The sequence below is a fragment of the Labeo rohita genome, chromosome 17, assembly GCF_022985175.1.
Source record: "Labeo rohita strain BAU-BD-2019 chromosome 17, IGBB_LRoh.1.0, whole genome shotgun sequence".
In the NCBI taxonomy this organism is placed as follows: domain Eukaryota; kingdom Metazoa; phylum Chordata; class Actinopteri; order Cypriniformes; family Cyprinidae; genus Labeo; species Labeo rohita.
In genome coordinates this window covers 31,137,052-31,151,605 of record NC_066885.1, presented here as the reverse complement: position 1 = coordinate 31,151,605, position 14,554 = coordinate 31,137,052, and the positions used below count along the sequence as shown (strand labels likewise).

At 36.5% G+C, this 14,554-nt stretch overlaps 1 protein-coding gene across 4 annotated transcripts in view; it reads left to right on the top strand.

Annotated features, from left to right (window-relative positions):
- The window catches only part of hs1bp3 (HCLS1 binding protein 3), a 48,935-nt gene that overhangs the window by 29,934 nt on the left and 4,447 nt on the right, over positions 1-14,554 (top strand). For all 4 annotated transcript variants that reach the window (XR_007829589.1, XM_051134122.1, XM_051134121.1 and 1 more), the window contains exons 5-6: positions 12,028-12,143; positions 14,344-14,467. Coding sequence is in view for 3 of the 4 variants with exons in the window: in XM_051134122.1 (XP_050990079.1) it covers positions 12,028-12,143; positions 14,344-14,467 (240 nt within the window). In the remaining variant the exon portion in view is untranslated. The remainder of the gene's footprint in view (positions 1-12,027; positions 12,144-14,343; positions 14,468-14,554) is intronic.

The following is a 14,554-nucleotide window of genomic DNA, read 5'->3' as shown; positions in this document are numbered from 1 at the left end:
GAACAAAGCAGCATCTAGTCCAAGTCCATCAACTCTGTGCAGAATGTTTTTCACAACTTCTGTTCATATCACATCCACAGAGCCTGTTAAGAACTTCTGAATGAACTGTAAATGGAACGTTGCATATTTGCTTGATAAAGAGACCAAACCTTGTCCTCCCTCCTCCACTGGCAGAAAAAGCACACTTTGAGGGACCCAGTGCAGCCTATCCCAGAAAAAGTCCACCAATATTGTTTGTAAATGTGATAATAGTCCTGTGGGCGGTTCCACACAAGAGAGCTTGTGCCACATAGTTGAAGCTATTAAGTTATTCAATATTAGCACTCTCCCTCTAAAAGATAACTGGGAATGAATCCATCTCCATTTCTTTCGTCTACCCTCCATTTTTTCTATAATCCCATCCCAGTTTTTCTGCTGCACAGAAACATCTCCAAGATGCACTCCTTTTCTAATTCAACTCACCAGGTAAACTTGGTAAACCATTCTTCCATTTACCTCTAATCAGTGCATCACTTTTCCCCCAGTTTACTCTCGCAGCAGAAATTACACCAAATTCATTAACAATAGATGTCAAATTAATAACATCTTTTTTTCCATTGATTAAAATCATGACATCATCTGCATATGCTGATTTTTGATTTTGAACACTGTGACTCTTTAAACTAAAACCTTCAATACAAGAATGCAACTTATTTAACATTGGTTCAGTTGCCAAAGAATACAACATTACAGAGAGAGCACAACCCTGCCTTATACCTCTCCCAACTTTAAAAGGGCCACTCAAACCACCATTGATCTTCGGTACGCTCTCAATATCTTTATACAAAACTTTAATCATTCCACTAAATTTGGACCCAAAGCCAAAAGCATCAAGTGTATTCCAAAGATATTGATGCTCTATTCGATCAAAGGCTTTTTCCTGATCAATTGAAATAAAGCCTATGTCAATATCAAGATAACCAGAAACATCGAAAATGTCTCTGATAAGAATAATATTATCCATAATCGACCTTCCGGGTATACAATAGGTCTGGTCAGAATGAACCACTTGCCCGATCACATCTTTTAATCTATTGGCCAAGGCTTTGGAGAAAATCTTTAAATCTGTACAAAGTAAACTTACAGGTCGCCAATTCCTTATTTCCTGCAAATCACCTTTCTTAGGCAGCAAGGTAACCACTGCCCTCCTACAGCTCAAAGAGAGGGAACCCACAGTCAAACTTTCATTTAAAACATCCAAAAGGTCCTTGCCCATCACTCCCCAAAAAGCCTTATAAAACTCCACGGAGAGGCCATCAATGCCTGATGCTTTACCAGGCTTCATATCTTTTAAAGCACTTAAAAGCTCCTGCTCCGTAAATGGCTTATCAAGTTTTACTACAGAGTCCTGTGTAATTTTTGTCAAGCCATCATAAAACTTGGCAGACAAAACCTCATTTTCTTTATATTCACTACTATATAAGTCAGCATAGAATTGTACAGCCCGCCTCTTAATACTTGTGGACTCTTTCAATTCCTGACTGTTTTCTGCTCGAATAGAGTGAATAAATCGACTCTGCCCATTTTTACGTTCTAAATCAAAAAAAAAAACTATGATGGTGCATCCATTTGTGTGAGCATCTGATATCGTGATCTAACCAGAGCCCCTTGTGTCTTTATACCCAGCAAGTCTGTAAGAAATGACTTCTTGCACTTAAGAGCATCAATACACTGTTTTTCCCCAGTAACTTCAACCAACTTTTGTAAATTGATAATCTCAGATTCAAGTTTTCTCATTGTGCGCACAATATCCTGCGAGACATTGAAAGCGTACTGTTGACATAATGCTTTTATTTCCACTTTCCCACAATCCCACCACTGTCTTAAATCATTAAAACAATTTTTCCTACTTTTAAAAATTTCCCAAAAACTACAAAACACATCTCTAAAATTCATATCACCCAACAAGGATGCATTAAAATGCCAATAAGCACTCCTTATTTTAACATTGCCTATAAACACTTCACATAAAACCAAACTGTGGTCCGAAAACCCAACTGGAATAATCGAACACTTTTTCACAATATTAAAATGATATCTAAAACAATAAAACCTATCAAGCCTAGCCGTTAAAATAACATTATCTCTAGAATGTGCCCATGTATACTGCCTGTTGTTATTGTTCAGTTCTCTCCACACATCGCATAAACTGTAGGTTTCAATCAATTCACGTATTACACGACTTGAAGCAATATGAGGCTCCAAATGGTTCCTGTCAAGAGCCTCATTTTCTGTACAATTAAAATCCCCTCCCACAAAAAGATAATCATCTGAGTTACAATTTTGTAAAAAAAACACTGAGGTTTTTAAGAAAAACAATTTTTTTTCAGTTCCATTTGTGGGCGCATATAGATTAAGAAAAAAGAAATTAAACTTTTGAAATTTTGCTCGTAAAACCAATAGCCTACCAAGTATCATTTGCTTTATTTCACATGAAATTGGCAGAAAACTTTCTGCAAAAAGGATAGCCACTCCACCTTTAATAGAATTCAAATGCGCAAAGTATACTTCCCCTTTTCATTCTTTTCTCCAGTCAATTTCATTCAAACAATCACTATGTGTTTCCTGTATAAATGTTACATCAATATTTTATAGTAACTAACTCAAAAAATAATGCTCTTTTTTGCATATCTCTGGCACCAATTAAATTAAGGGTGCCTACTTTTATTGTACTCATTTGATTACATAATTTTAGACGACATATGAAAACACACAGTAACTGAAGGAAAAGTAACCTATGTAGTTTCAAATCCATCTTCATTCTTTAATTCCAACTTCACTTTAGAAACAAATTCCTTTAGTCTATAAATCTCCTGTATTGTAAATTGCTCCTCACCTTCTCCCCTCATCAACATCACAACATCTGATTCAATAAATGCTTTCCGGTCCTGAAAATAGTCTACAACATGAACATTCTTCATATTCTTCTTTTGTAGAAAACTTCTCACTTTTGCAAAAGAATAACTTTGTTGACCCTTCCCATTATTACTATCTACAGCTTCACTATCAGAATCATCCAATGCACTATAATCCGTTTCCTCACTCTTGTCAGCTTGTTGATCCATCAACATTACATCAGTTGTTTTTCTGGGGGATTTCCGAACACGTTTCCTCTTGCTAGCAGGAGCTTTAAACAAAGCCTCATCTTTTTCAAACTCAGTATTTTTATTCTCCTCAGCTAAAATACATTCAGCTACAGCAACAACAGTGTCAGTACTCACATTAGTTTCATTTTCATTCTCATTTTCTGTACTTTCTACACCTCCTGAAACAACAACCATACTTTCCTCACCTTCAACCCCACCAACATCAACACTCTTTCTGTTTTCACCATCTCCGTGCTCCTTTCGCGCATTAGTCAATGTATTAGCAACACTAGCCTGCTTCCCATTACTGCTACCGGCATTTTCATTTGTCGGGACAACAACATCTGTACCCTCAACCTTTTCAGGGCACACTTGTTTAGTATGTCCTTCTTGGCCGCAAACAAAGCACTTCATTGTTTCGGAAGATGCAAAAATGACATAATCAAATCCGTCAATTCGAAATTTGAACGCCACATTCATTTAATCCGCACCGTTATTTAAAATTATATACACTTGCCGTCTAAAACAAACAACATGTTTGAGCAATGGAGACTTACAGCCAAGCGGTATTTTTTTCATTTGAGACATGATCTTGCCATGCTTAGACAGCTCTGTCAGTAACAACTCATCCTTTATAAAAGGTGGAACATTAGAGAGGTTTATTTTTTTTGCTGGTTGAATTAACGGTATAACGGAAACCAACGTATCTTGGATCACAACTCCACTCTGAACAACACTATTTACCTTCTCTATAGCGTTTAAAAAAATAACTATAGCGCTATTAATTCGGGAGGCAGACGCAATACTATCATACCCGACAACCTTTCCAACAGCCAAAGCACAATCTTCAACCGAACAATTAAAAGCAGGCACTATTTTAATACCATGCCTGCGTGGTGTTATAACACCAAATGCTTTCAAAAGTGCCAAGATCATCCATATGCTTATAATAATAAAAATCAGTCAATATCCTTGCTTGTACCATGTTTGCAAATACAACAACCACATTCTGTTCTAGGTCATGTTCAATTTTTCTCTTCCTACTCATATAAATCGCCAACTTGGCCTGCCCTATTAAAAAATTCAACAACTGACATGAGAATTTATTTTTCTTTGCATACTTAAAACCAAGAATGAACACTTCCATTGAAAAGGATTCATTGCAAAGTGCAAAAATGTTCCCTAACAACAAAAACAATGGTTGCAATCTAGCACATTTCACAAAAGCATGGAAAATTGTTTCTCTTTCATTACAAAAAGGGCATTTAACCCCAATCTCTTGGTTTAAAACTGAAACAAAGGAGTTGACTGCAATAGCACCATGAAGGACCCTCCACTGCAAGTCACCTGCTCTTTTAACCAATGGTGGTTTATACAGTGCTCTCCATTGTGGCCTTCTATCCACACTCAATTTAAAAAAATCACGCCAAGGTGCATCAACTTTCCCATCCAAACTTTTCTTGTTGAAACTGATCACACAAAACTTATATAGTGTTTTCCCAACACAAGATAAAAAAAATCAACATACACAGAACCAACAGTTTCTAAAAAGAATCCAGAAAAACCTTCCAAATTCACGGAAAAATACAAAAGTGGGAATGAGTCCACTGGATTGGCCTTACTAAGACCATCACGAAGGCTAGATAGCAAAGTCCACTGAAAAAAAAACCACCTAATAACCTTTAGATACGCTGCAAGCGGAAGGTTGCTATCCTGCTTTGCAAATGTATTAAGCCTTGCCCACCCTCCTCTTTAGGCAGAAATAGCACACTCTGCAGGACCCAATGCAATTTATCCCAGAGGAAGTCAACTAATATAGCTTATATTTTGGATAACAATTGAGCAGGAGGATCAACACATGCAAATTTGTGCCATAAGGATGACACTACTAAATTATTAACTATTAAAATGCGACCTCTATATGACATCTTAGGAGATAACCATTTCCATTTTTCCAGACGACCTTTAATTTTCTCAAAGATTCCTTCCCAATTCTTTTGCATTGTTGAATCATTTCCCAAAAACACACCTAAATACTTAAAACCTGATGTTCTCCAACTTAAACCCTCAGTTGATAAACTGCAGATGATAAACCTCTAAAGGTCGGGAGCAGCTTTGACAAATTCTGTATATCACTTTGCCTGCTAATCATAACTACCACATCATCAGCATAAGCCGACAATACGAGATTTTCTTTACAATTCGACAGACATATACCTTGTAATTTAGCCCTTATTTGATATAAAAGAGGTTCAATTGCCAAAGAGTAAAGCATGCCAGATAATGAACACTCTTGCCTGACACCCCTATATACTTTAAAAGGAGCACATAAACCACCATTGATTTTAAGAATGCTCTCCACGTCACTATAGAGAACTTTAATGCAATCAGTAAACTTTTGACAAAAACCAAAAGATTTTAAAACTTTCCAAAGATAACAATGCTCCACGCGATCAAAGGCTTTTTCCTGATCTAAAGAAATTAAACCACAATCCAAATTAAGCACCTTGGAGACCTCGAACAAATCTCGCACTAAAAAAATATAATCAAATATTGATCTGCCGGGGACACAGTAGGTCTGGTCAGAATGGATAACACCACTCATCACCCCTGCTAACCGATTCACCAACACTTTGGAGAGCAGCTTGTAGTCGCTACAGAGCAAGGATACAGGTCGCCAGCACTTGATGTCAGTAAGGTCACCTTTCTTGGGCAAGAGGGTCCACACTGCTCTGCGGCAGCTCAGAGGCAATTGGCCTTCAGCCAGGCTTTCGTTCAAAACCTCTAGCAGATCCTCTTTCAGCTCAGCCCAGAATGCCTTGTACCAGTCAACTGGTAAACCATCAATTTCTTTCCCGACTCCGTTCCTTGGAGGGCCTTATACAGCTCTGCCTCACTCAAAGCACCTGAGATTTCGGCATTGGCTTCCTCCGATGGCTGCGGCAAGTCATTAAAAAAAAAAAATCACTCTAACCCTCATATCCTGCTCCAAGTTCATTCTTATACAAATTTTCATAAAACACAACTGCTCTCCTACGAATTTCTGCAGGGTCTGTCAGTAGTTTACTAGAATCAGAGCGCAAAGCATGAATGGCTCTACCTTGACCATTCTTCTTTTCCAAGTTAAAAAAAAAACTTGGAAGGCGCATCCATCTGATTTGCACTCTGAAACGGTGATCTGATCAGAGCCCCCTGTGCCTTAAAACCCAGCAAATCAGCCAACTACGTCTTCTTATTAATCAGAGTGTCAAGATAACTTCTGACACCAGCTGACTCAGCCAAATCCTGAAGCTTCAAAATCTCGGCCTCCAAAGTGTTCATAACTAAAACAGTCTCTTTAGCGACGTTTTGAGCATACTGTATACAAAACTGTTTAATTTGAATTTTTTCCAAAGTTCCACCATTGTCTTAAAGAAGTGAAAGATTCCTTTGTACTTCTGTACTCGCCCCAAAACACTTTGAACATTTCTTTAAAATAATTATCACTTAACAAATTAACATTTAGCTGCCAGTAGTATGCACTCTTTAATGTAATACAGTTCAAAAACACAGAACACTGTACCATACTATGATCAGTAAAACCCAGTGGGGTGATTAAACATTTTCTTACAATACTACACTGATGTTTATAAACATAAAACCGATCCAACCTAGCCAAAGAAATAACAGTGTCACAAGAGTGAGCCCAAGTATATTGTCTTTGTGTCCCATTTAGCCGCCTCCAAATATCACACAGCTCATGTGTCTTAACAAATTGAATCAAACGATTGCGTGATGGCTGATGAGGTTCAATATGGTTTCTATCTAAATTTGACATGGTACAATTAAAATCCCCACCCAAAAATAAGTAATCCTCTACACAACATTTCTGCATTACAGAACAAAGTGTATTTAAAAACACCATTCTCTCAACAGCTGAAGTAGGAACATACACACAAATAAAAATTAAAGTATATTTATCAAAAGTGGCTCTTACTTTTAAAAGCCTACCTTTGACTACTTCCTCCACCTGATATGTGCATGGATTAAAATTTTTAGCAAAAAGAATGGCAACCCCTCCACTGAGTGAGGTGCCATGACTCAAAATTGAGACTCCATCCCACTCAGCTGCCCAATCAGCAGCATTTCTCAGATCACTGTGAGTTTCTTGCAACATGGCAATATCAATTCTTTTTTGTTTAATCACCTCAAACACTTCAGCTCTTTTTACCCTTTCCCTTAGACCATTTACATTTATTGTTGCAATATTAACCTCACAAATGTTAAGAAAAAAGAAAAAGAACAAACATAAGACTGTACACACACCTTTTTCCATGAACCTGGTACTAAACTTTTTCTTCATTTGTGTCACCAGAGGAAAGCTGTCTCACTATCTTTTTTAATCGATAGATTTCTTTATTCGTAAACAAACCTTCTGACATAAAGAGCCTAGTTTTGTCAACAAATTGTTTCGTATCAGGAAAGTACTCAATTACACGCACCCCTCTTTTATTTTTAGTAACCTTAAGAAAGAGTTTAATATCATCCACTTCATAGCTGCGAGAAGAAAAATCACTCTGAGATAAGCTCACGCTAGAATCAGAGGCCTCACTACCGCTTTCCATGTCATCATCACAATGTACATCTTCCACATCCACTTTTTTTGCTTTACTACTTTGAAAATCGTCTGCCTTTTTTCTCTTTGTTGGAACCTTAAATTGGCTCTGCTCCGCCTCCGTGTCAACGCCATCCAAACTCAAGTTGGACTGCAAAACATTAACCACGCTCCCATCTCTTAACAAATCTTTTTGCACAACAGATTTAAAAATTAAACCATCAGCGTTAGTCGAAGTGCTTTCTTTAACTGCAGCTTTAGAATTAGTTGCCTGAGCTGTCACCCCCTTACTCACTGTCCCAGGCGAAGCAGCATTTGATGGTCCGGCCTCAGCCAACTCACCGACCCCACCCGCACTATCATCAACCACCGGTCTGTTTTCATTTGTCCTGTTAGGACATGCGCAAATTAAATGACCGATCTCCCCGCAGTTGAAGCATTTCATTTTTTCTGTTGTAGCATAAATAACATAATCACAATCATCAATTTTAAGATGAAGTGACAAATCAAGCTCTTCATCCTCCTTTAAGATCATAAAAAGAGAGTGTCTAAATGAGAACACATGCTTCAAAAGTGGGGACTTACAACAACAACAACAACAACAACATCATTTTGATAGGTGACACCATTTTTCATACCGAGACATAATTCTAACCAAAGTTTTATCGCTCACGAAAGGCGGCACATTAGACAGCAAAACTTTCTTAGATGGCATGGAAAGCGGGAGTACAGGCGTGAAAAGATTTTCAATAACTATACCAGTTTCGACTAACTCATTTGCTTCTTCCACCGAACTAAGAAAAACAACTGTGGCACTGTTCATTCTGGAGGCTGACATGATATGTTCATGCCCTACGACCTCACCTATCGCCAGGCAACAATCCTCCACACTCACCGCAGACGCCACTTTCACACCGTGGCGTCGCTTGAGATTACTTAAACTCCGTGACCGCGGGGCCGTCATACTGCTCGCGCAATGAGCAGCAGCACACGGCCCAACACATCAAAGGAGGTATCAAAAACCAGATGGAGAAAACAACAAAAAAACCAAAGCAAGAAGTAGAGAAAGAAACAGGGTTCACTCACACTCAGCGCCCGTACTCGCACCACTCAGTCCGCTCACACTCAACACCCGCACCGGAAGTGGAGAGAGAGAGAGAGACAGAGAGAGAGAGAGAGAGAGAGAGAGAGAGAGAAAGAAAGAGAATGAAAACCAAAACGAATAAAAGAGTAGAAAAATTAGACGTAACGAATAAAACAAACAAACACCATAAAAATAGAAAAACCTCGCAGCAAAATGGACAGATCATACCCGAGTCCTGACAGGTTAATCTAAATAAATTAGACAATTTCTGTCCACACTAAGGCAATGACTTATGGTTGTTCCTGCATTGTTGTTTTATGTTACATTTCTGCAAGTATGACAGAAAATGTACATGCAATTTCTGTCCTGTGGCAATTATGTACTGTACTAGACCCATTCATGGAATTGTGTGGAATTTTTATATTAATTTGAATTTATTATTTTCTATTTATTATTTTTTGTTATTTATATCTCATCTCATTACTCGTCCTCTATCCCTAAACATAAAACTAACACATTTTTTTTGTTTGTTTTTTAATACCTTACATCTGTAGTCAAACCTATATACACATATAATGGATACTCATTTCTGTTAACCAGTTTCATTCCTTTAAAATGAATGAAAAAAAATGGGTTTGTGTACTTTAGAAAAGTACTTCTTGTGTAGATAAAGAGTGATTTTTATTAATATATAAAAATCTAATCTAATATAATTTATAATATAATAATTTAATATAATCTTGACTATGAAACCAACAATTTCTTAAAAAACAAACAAACAAACAAATAACTAAACAAAAAACACATGCCTGAGGGGAAAATGAAGAAATGTGTAGACATATTTGTAAACATGCTTTTTAAAAGACATACGAGTTTTCATAACAAGACTAAGAAAAATGCATCCATCTTCCACTTAAAAACTGTGTAAAAAATCAAATAAAGTTACCTGAGATTGACCAATACACATGTTGAATAGTTTGAATAACATATTACTAGATTCAGTCTTAAAAAAGATTATTATTATTGTTGTTGTTGTTGTTTTGTTTTTTTGTTTTGTTTTTTTTCGAAGCAAATGGTACCCATTTGGTGGAACAGCCCTTTTATAATTAAATATTTAATATTTGTATATATTATATCATTTAATTTAATTAAATTATATAAAAAATTTAAAAGCCCTTTAAATTATAAAAGGGTCATTTTAACATATTTTCTCTTGGTAAATTTAACATCATTTATTTCTTAGAAATAGTAATTTCAATATTCCAAGTGCCAAGTACACCACTAAAGAAAGGTATGGATTCAACATACAAACCAAAGTTTGCATGTGATTGAACAAAATAAGGCTTTGTTAAAGCCTTGAAACAGAGCTTCATCAGAAATTGCGCTGCAGACTCAATGGACTCTGTTTCATATGTGATTAATAAAGAAAATAAAGTGAAGCTGATTGCAGACATGCATCAAGCATGAATAATCTAATATGATTTGATGAGTTTAAAAGTATACTTATTCCATGGAATGTCTGGCTACTGGATTCTGATTGACTGGCAGGTATGCAGTAAAACCATTTAATGCACAGGTAGTTCCAAGTCAGTTTAACCACCGTTCTATATTAATGTGCTGCTTTAATTGATGCAAACGCACACACACACACAGAGGTTGGATTGCCCTGCCCTCATACATAAACCTCTTGTCAGTGTTTCTCCGCAATTCTCATTAATAAAATAGCCTAGATAGTAGATCGCTATATTATATTCCTCAGCAACGAGGTGGTAAAACCACTGTTTTTGAATGAATTTGTTGTTTGTGGAGAGAGACGCGCAGATGCACAGCATGCAGGCAGGTACGCACACACACACACAACTGCCATTTCTCTCTTTCTCTCTCTCTTGCCTTCTCTTTCTCTTGGTCGTTAGATAATTTACTAAAGCAAATGCTATAATCCATTCAAATAAAAGTGATCTTACCAGTGATCTTACCGCACTATTTCATCTCTGTGTCTGATTTGAAGCCGGCAGAATGCTAGAGCTGCGTGTCATAACTGACAAAAGTAACCGTCTTTTTTACCCATTTGGTCAAATATTGCGCTTGAAAGAGCAATTCTTCTTTTAACTTGTCTATAACTTGACAAATGACCATGGAATAAGCTGGATAATCAACGGTTTGCTGTGCATTAAAGGATTTTAAATGCACTTTGCAGAGGCAAACTTAGCCTTCTTAGCCTCCACGTTGTGCATTTAAAATCCTTTAATGCACAGCAAACCGTTGATTATCCCTAATAGCACACTTAAGTTTTTTTCTTTTTTCTACAAAAAATTGAATAACAGACTAATCTAGTTCAGGGGCCGCATTCACAAAACATTTTATCTTATCACTAAGAGCTCTCCTAGCAGTAAAAGCTCTTAGGTATAGGTTCCCTTTTAAAACCTTTTCCCCCCCTATTTATTTATTTTTAATGAAATTTTACTAAAGAATGGGGAGAAATCTTAAGCTAAGAGAAAAGGCGGGGTTGACTTTGCAGCTATGGATGATGTCGACAAGGTTGCTAACTATGCCCACATTGATTGGCTGATAGGGGATGGGTCTTTTTCAATGATGTAATCATAAAAATGTTGTAGAACGAGGTATCATGTTGCCATATTCAAATAAAGATTGAATATGTAGGTTAGGTGTCACTGATTAAAGAAGTATATGTTTAGCTAATTGTCAGCCTCTAACATGTCTACATCTCATAAATAATTAGCAAATACGCATATAAGCAGTCTTTTAATTAATGGACTAGAATAATCATGGCTGATAGTAGCATGTTGTGTAAACGTAAAAGAAAACCAAACCGGATGCAGGAGCAGCTGTCACTTCTTGCCCAACTTGGACATGAAAAGAAGGACATAGTAAAATGAAAGGGAAATATCGTTGAAATATTCTGAGGTAGATTGTCAGCAACTGCCATTTCAGGATGGTTTATTATTTGGTCTTAGTGACCAAATACTAAAAGTAAGGTGTCCCCTAACTTTGCTCAGAATTAGGAGCTGGTTTTAGTGCTAAAATGTGTTGTGAAATACTCATAGAGCAAAAATGTATGAGTCTTAAAATTAGGACTGACACGCACATTACTTTTAGGAGTTTCTTCAAAATCAGCAAGTTAGGAGCTACTTTTTAAGATGTTTTGTGAATATGGCCCTAGATTTAGAGCATTTCTTGAAACATATCATCTTACTTTGTCCTAGGTTTAAGAGACATGTGAATTTAAAGAATGCCAAATCAGTCCCTAAACTCAAACCAAAAACACTGTTTGATGAGGATGATGACCCAGAAAAGAAACTGTTTTCACCTGCAGTAGAAGGTAATTATTACAGTTTCTTACAATATTTAAACTTAGCTGTGTTTGTTTAACAACACAGTAAGTACAAATAGCAAGTATAAATAACATACAACTTATTTATTTATTTAACATTTTGTGTAAATAGATAGTCATTATTTGTATTTGAAAATACTGTTTATACCAATGCAAACAGCATCTGGGGTGCACAAGGCATGAACTAACAAGGGGTTAGTTATAACACACATGGTTTAAACATTTCCACACATGCTAGCTCAAAACTTAAAAGCCATATCAACACTTTGCAAAGAATAATTGTTTCAAAATTCAAAACTCTTTTGAAGATATTACATTTATTTAATCAGAGCAAAAATAAATTTCTGACTGAAGTACAATTTTCATCTCAGTTTTTAGCATTATTTAAAATCAGACAAATCTGCTGATTTTAATCGCCAATCTGTTATTGAGCAGTTTAGTTTTCCAATGCTTTGCTAACTATCAGAAGACAAACTGGTTTTAAATTCCAGTTGTGCAGATGGGGAACATTGTGACTTTGCATTACAATGTGCCCTGCTATTATTAGAAGTATGCTATATTAGATTAGTGGTGTAATTACACTAATTACTTTCATGAATTTTAATGAGAAACCATGCGAAGCACCATGTGAATAATGGCTGAGGGCCAGTTTTACTAAACAGGGCAAATTATAGTGAGAGTGCAATTCCCAAGCAATGCCAATAGGCGTGGAAATTTCTGCGGGTGATTTACTGACAACGCGCAAATTAAAATTTACCTATCAACCAACCCAATATACCAAGTGCAGCCCAAATCAGCGTAGCCACAAATAAAGAATAATGGTGCGTTTCCACTATAGCATCAAATCTTCGCTCAGTGCTGCTCGCAATGCTACAACGCCACTGCTTTTGGGGCGTCTCAAATTTATGTTTACACCCTGTTTGCATTTCATCTTCTTCTTTTAACACCAGTTTGCAAACTAAACACTTTATTAGCGCTGTCTATGTACAACCTAAAATTCAGAATGATGAAACATAGCCCTAAATAAAACATGACTTTTTCAATGACAAGTGATTTTAGCTCAGTAATCCACCAGTTCAGCAAACACTCGTCAAAAACAAACGTCAAAGTTTTGCCTTGCCTACCGGTGGTTTTCGCTGGATATTTGCATAAAGTCCTGGAATGCCCAACCTTTTTGAAGCTCTCGGCTGCTCTCAAAAAATAAGGGGTTGCAAGAAGTTTTGATAGACCTGGTATTGTGTGACTCCTCCTAGTTGAGGGTTCCAAGTCATCTTTTATTTCCTGATGCAAATTGAAAATAACATGGCTTGGCAAACAATATTTTAGGATAATGTGTTCTTCTGGCATTCTAAATAAATTAATACTTGTGGAAAATACGTGGGACGTGAGGACTGGCATTGGGAAACAATGGTTTAAGACATGCTTTTTTTTTTGGGCGCAAATAACAGTAATTTGAAGAGCGTAAACGTTAGTAAATCACGTTGCGTGATCTATTTTAATATCTCCTTCCATAAATTTTGCGTCTGAAAGGGAAACTCCTACAAATACATATTCAATAAGGTCAGGTACAAAAATAACAGTGCTCATTCCTTTTCAGCACTAATTCTTCACTGTGCATCTTTAGTAAATCCTGACTATTTTAACGCCAAAAGACGGTTTGCGCTGACGCAAGCTGTTAGTAAATCTGGTCCTGAGAGTCAGTGATCCTATGATCATGTTACAACGTGCTGCCACATTTCACTTCCATTATTTTGGGGTAAATAAAGAAAAAAGTATACACTGTAATTACAAAACAAAACCACATATTTGTATTAGACAAGTCTGAAATTAATGTGGAAAAATATATATTCTGAACCGCATGATTTACACAAACTGATAAAGACAAGAAGTGTTAGGTTGTGCCCCCCTCTTCCTTACTACTAGTTACACTCAGTGTAAATAGCATCTACACTGAATGCAAATAACCATTTGATAATGGAGGTTAGCTTTGCATAATCACTAACAATTTTTTGCTGACATTTGGCTATCACTCAAAATACCACTCAAAATGGACAATTCTGATGATCTGAAATTCATACTAAAACAAACGTTAATTAGTTGAAACCGTAAATCTTATTAAAAAGTTGAGATTGGGGTTGGTTTTTCTTTAACAACTGACATGTTTCTTTTGTGTCCTTTCCTCCCATAGGTGACATGAAGCTGTTTGACAGTGCACACTTAAGAAACACTGACACTTTGCTGTTTTCTAAGACCAACAACGGCATTAAATCTACAGATTCTAAAGTGGATGAAGATACAGATGAGCTCTTCAGGTTGGATCAAAGTGTTATTATTATTATTGATTATTGTTTATAATTGATTATGTTTTTGCTTTTTTTTATTGTAGTTCATTAGATACC